General features: G+C 39.7%; 1 protein-coding gene across 1 annotated transcript in view; it reads left to right on the top strand.

The window, feature by feature from the left end:
• Positions 1–3,331, top strand: part of LOC131226861 (mechanosensitive ion channel protein 2, chloroplastic-like) — a 4,053-nt gene extending 722 nt beyond the window's left edge. The window contains exons 2-5 of the mRNA XM_058222575.1: positions 169–352; positions 459–572; positions 2,325–2,670; positions 3,214–3,331. Coding sequence (XP_058078558.1) covers positions 169–352; positions 459–572; positions 2,325–2,382 — 356 coding nt within the window. The 3' untranslated portion in view covers positions 2,383–2,670; positions 3,214–3,331. The remainder of the gene's footprint in view (positions 1–168; positions 353–458; positions 573–2,324; positions 2,671–3,213) is intronic.
• The last annotated feature ends 796 nt before the right edge of the window (positions 3,332–4,127 follow it).

Here is a 4,127-nt window from a genome sequence, read left to right on the forward strand (position 1 = left end):
ATTTTAATTAATTGAAATATTAAACAGTAGTAATTGGCAACGTGCTTGAGTTCTCCTTGAAAACTGCTTTGTGGTTGTGTACAAAACTCGCTTGAGTTCTCCTTGAAAACTGCTTTGTGGGGTCTTGGGCAATAAATAATATCAACATAAAACCTCCATATTTTGCAGGTCATATAAGGATTTTCATGGAAGTTCAATCATACTTAGGTTGGTCCCAGCAGTTGCAATCATGCCTTTTGCTGTGTGGGGTCTTGGGCAATGATAGTAATTGGAAAAAGAGTAGTACATATTATGTTTTGACCTCTTACCTGCAACCTTTGCTACTGTGGACTGGAGCAACACTCATTTGCAGGTATTATTGATTATTAACATTACCTTGTTGCTTTGTTATCATTCCCACTCTACAACATGGGGTTGTCATGGCACCTGTTAACTACTGGTATGGGGCTTTCATGCAGGGTGCTAGATCCAGTAACTCTACCATCTGAGGCAAGCCAAGCTGTTAAGCAACGACTTATGAATTTTGTAAGATCGTTATCAACTGTGATGGCCTTTGCATATTGTCTATCAAGGTGAGTGTGTTTGCTGTCACTTTCCTTAAGAAACAGTTTGATGATGTTGTTGGTCCAGTGATAATCTAATTTTTTACTGAACAGTGACAATCTAGTTTTTTCTTGACATTGATTTCAAATCATATCTATCATTGTTGTTGGCTTGCAAAGTTCTTTTAGTCATATACTATTCTGATATATGAAGTGGTTGTTTATTTCCGTCGACCGTACACCTAGACCAGGCTGGAGCAGGCTGGTCCACTGGTCATGCTAGCGACAACATAAGAAACTAATGAACTGTAGAAAAACTTGTCGAAGTTTTTTCTAGCTGTCCATTTTTTACATGATATTTTACCCACCTGATCAGGGGACTGGTGTGAGCTTTCATCCATGTAATGGCATGTTGGTGGGCTGCCTTGTACATGCATTTGGGATTAGCTAAACTCTGAGCGCTAACATTCAACTTGTCCTATGTTGATTTATACTTTTGGTTGATTTTGTGGTGTTTAAGTCGCTACATGTAGCCTTTTCCATCACTCTATTTCATGGGATCTGCTGATTGCTCCGGATCATGATCATTCTGCTGTCAATGTGATCATGGCTGGTTCTGAAATGTATGGGTTGCTTTGGGTAGGTTGTATTGATATCTGCAACTCTGCCTCATGAAATTTTGGAGATAACAAACAAGTTTATGACAGATCCTGTTAGAATACTTGTGAAGCGTGATGAGTTGACCTTGGAGGTAAAATAATTTGTTTCCTTTCTCCTTTTTCTTTTCTTTTTCTTTATCTTTCTTTTCTTTCTTTCTTTTTGGTTAAAAATGCTTGCTGAAATGTGTCTTTGGCGCTCTTGGTTTTGTTTTGGCTTGAGTTTTCCATCCCCTTCTTACTGGAAGTATCTCTCTCATACTGACCCCTTCTTGTTTTCTTGCACTGTTTTATGAAGAATAAGATATCACCCATGAAGAAAATGAACCTCTGATTGTTTGGCAGGACTAATGGGCCTCGTCATTTGTCCCAGAGTACCATTGTGTTGTTTCTTGCAATAACTGGCTCCAAAGTTCAAATGTTTGTCTTGGATGGTGCTGCCTAGCCTTCAGATGTTCTTACAAAAACAAAAGGCAGCTTCTGTTGTGCAATCTGTCTTTTTTGATCAACTGCAGTTACTTCACTTTTGATCTGACATGTATTTCTTGCAGGAAATGTTTGTCCATTGAGGGTCCTCTTGGGGCCTTCAGAACTTCTGTACATGCGAAGAGGGTATCTCTTTCTTCTCATATTTCAGATTTGGATATATCATCATCTTAATTTACTTGAAATATGAGGTTGCTTGTACTTGCATATTAAGTTCAAAACTTTATCTTGATTTGTGCTTGGGCAGGTGGATTGGTTAACCGAAAAGATGTGTACCTACAACTTCACAATCTCTTCAATGCACGAGGACATGCCTCACAAGGAGCGAGATGTAATAATGGGAGAGTTCAGATCAGGAACAACCCGTGTTCTGATCACAACAGATGTTTGGGCCTGAGGTCTTGATGTTCAGCAGGCAAGTATTGGTCTGTCAAGTTGTTGTTTGCCTAGATGGGAAAGATTGGTGAAATAGGATTGGTAAAGCTGACCCCAAATAGCTGGACAAGACAATGATGCTGACGCTTATGATTTTTATTGACAGGTTGCAACTTGTGACATGCTAGCTTTTGATTAATTAAGGTATCGGTTCATATGATACACTTGCAGAAGATCTGACCTTTCATCTGTTGGAAAATTGCAGGTCTGCAAAGGTGTGGAAAGAGCTGCAGACTGAGGTGGATAAATTACCTGAGGCCTGATCTTAAGAGAGGCACATCCTCGCAGCAAGAAGAGAACCTGATAATCGAACTTGATACAGTTCTAGGCAACAGGCAACACCTTCGTACGAGCAGCCAGCTGGGAGGAGCCTTTGCTTTGCAAAAAACACCATTCTTTGGATCCAGCATTGGATAACCCCACTTTGGAATGCCGCAGTTTAAATATATTGCTACAATTATTCTTATTCATAATTCTCTAGGGATCATACAGAATCAGCAAAAGCTCATCACAGGCAAGATTCTATATTCAGCAAGGTGACCTCTGACAAGGTTCGTATCTGGTTTTGTTATGGATTCATGTGTTTTTGATGTATTAGATGGTGACCAGGGATACCGTATGGGGTGAATTGATTTCCTAGGAGTTTAGTTACAAGTAGTTCTAAAACTGCCCGACGCAGATCAAAACTCAGCAGGTTATCAACCCTCCACTTTCCACCATGAAAAGCACTCTGTTCATTTCAGGTACTGCTCGAAAAAAATGAAATATTAATTCAGCATATAAGCTTGGCATGTTTTTAGCCTGTTGAGACTTCAGAATTGATTGACATCTTTGTTAACATACATTTCATTGTTTTGGTGGTGTGGCCCACATGAGTTTTGGATTGAGCTGATCTTTGTCATCTACGGTGACAATGAGGTGAACAACTAATGGATAGCACACGTATTGTGGCTCCACAAATCTCAAGTGTTGCACAGTTCTTCCCACAACATGTGCAAATCTGGTAGATTTTGATGAGCAAATCTAGAAAGAAACATCGTGTGAGGGAAGCCATTTTGCTGAAATTACAAGAGTTGCTTTCACCGTAATTGCAGGAACCTTCTCTTAGAGTGGATTTGAAGCTGCTGCTTTGAAGGATCCTGGCCTCATTGCCGGCGAGGAGGTGCGGAAGATGGTCTATCTTCTTGACAAGCTGGACACCTCCATGAAGGTAAACTGCATTTCTTTCTGAAACTCAGAAGCTGTGTCTGTAACAGAAATTTAATTTCCTTTACAGCTTCTATAATTTTTTTGCCCTTGCCCACTACCTTCAGATGCATTCATTTTGATCAGATTGGTAGAATGCCCAGCATTCCTGAAACTTGTACTTGTATAGTATGCTTTCAGTTTTTTTTTTCCTTTCCGACCACTTTCTCGTACTTGTATAAGCCAGTTAAGACATTTCATGGTTTTCCGTCAATTAATTTGGCAGTCGGGGGTTGAATAAAATTTTTTCCTAGTTATTAGTGATTTGGTCAACTACCAGTAATTCAATTCCATCCTTTGACAGATCGCAGAGATCCTCGATTATAGACCAGTTGAATCTCAAATTTCATAAGATTTGAGCTTCCTTAAAATTCCAAATGTTCATAGGGAAGTAGTTTAAAAATGAAAAGATATTGATGTATGGTTGGATGTTGTGGTTTCATCCATATTCTGCATGAACAATCTAGGAGGCAAGATTATGGTGTTCTAGGCATCTACTAAGGTTATTTATCAGATTGAATTTTGTACATGTGGCATGTGTACCAGATCCGAGCTGATCACCTGATGGAGCACGCCTTAAGATTGGCTGGAGCCTGGAATTCATGCTGGTTGGACGGTCCTAACCCTTCATCTAGAGGACTTGAGGAAGGTACAAGAAGCAGGTCGACCAAAGTTCTCTTGATTATACACGTTTTGTTCCAAAGAATCCTCCAGTTCGTTCAAGATTCACCATGCAACATTCACGTAAATCAAATTAAACCAT

This window comes from Magnolia sinica, chromosome 15 (assembly GCF_029962835.1).
Source record: "Magnolia sinica isolate HGM2019 chromosome 15, MsV1, whole genome shotgun sequence".
Taxonomy (NCBI): Eukaryota; Viridiplantae; Streptophyta; class Magnoliopsida; order Magnoliales; family Magnoliaceae; genus Magnolia; species Magnolia sinica.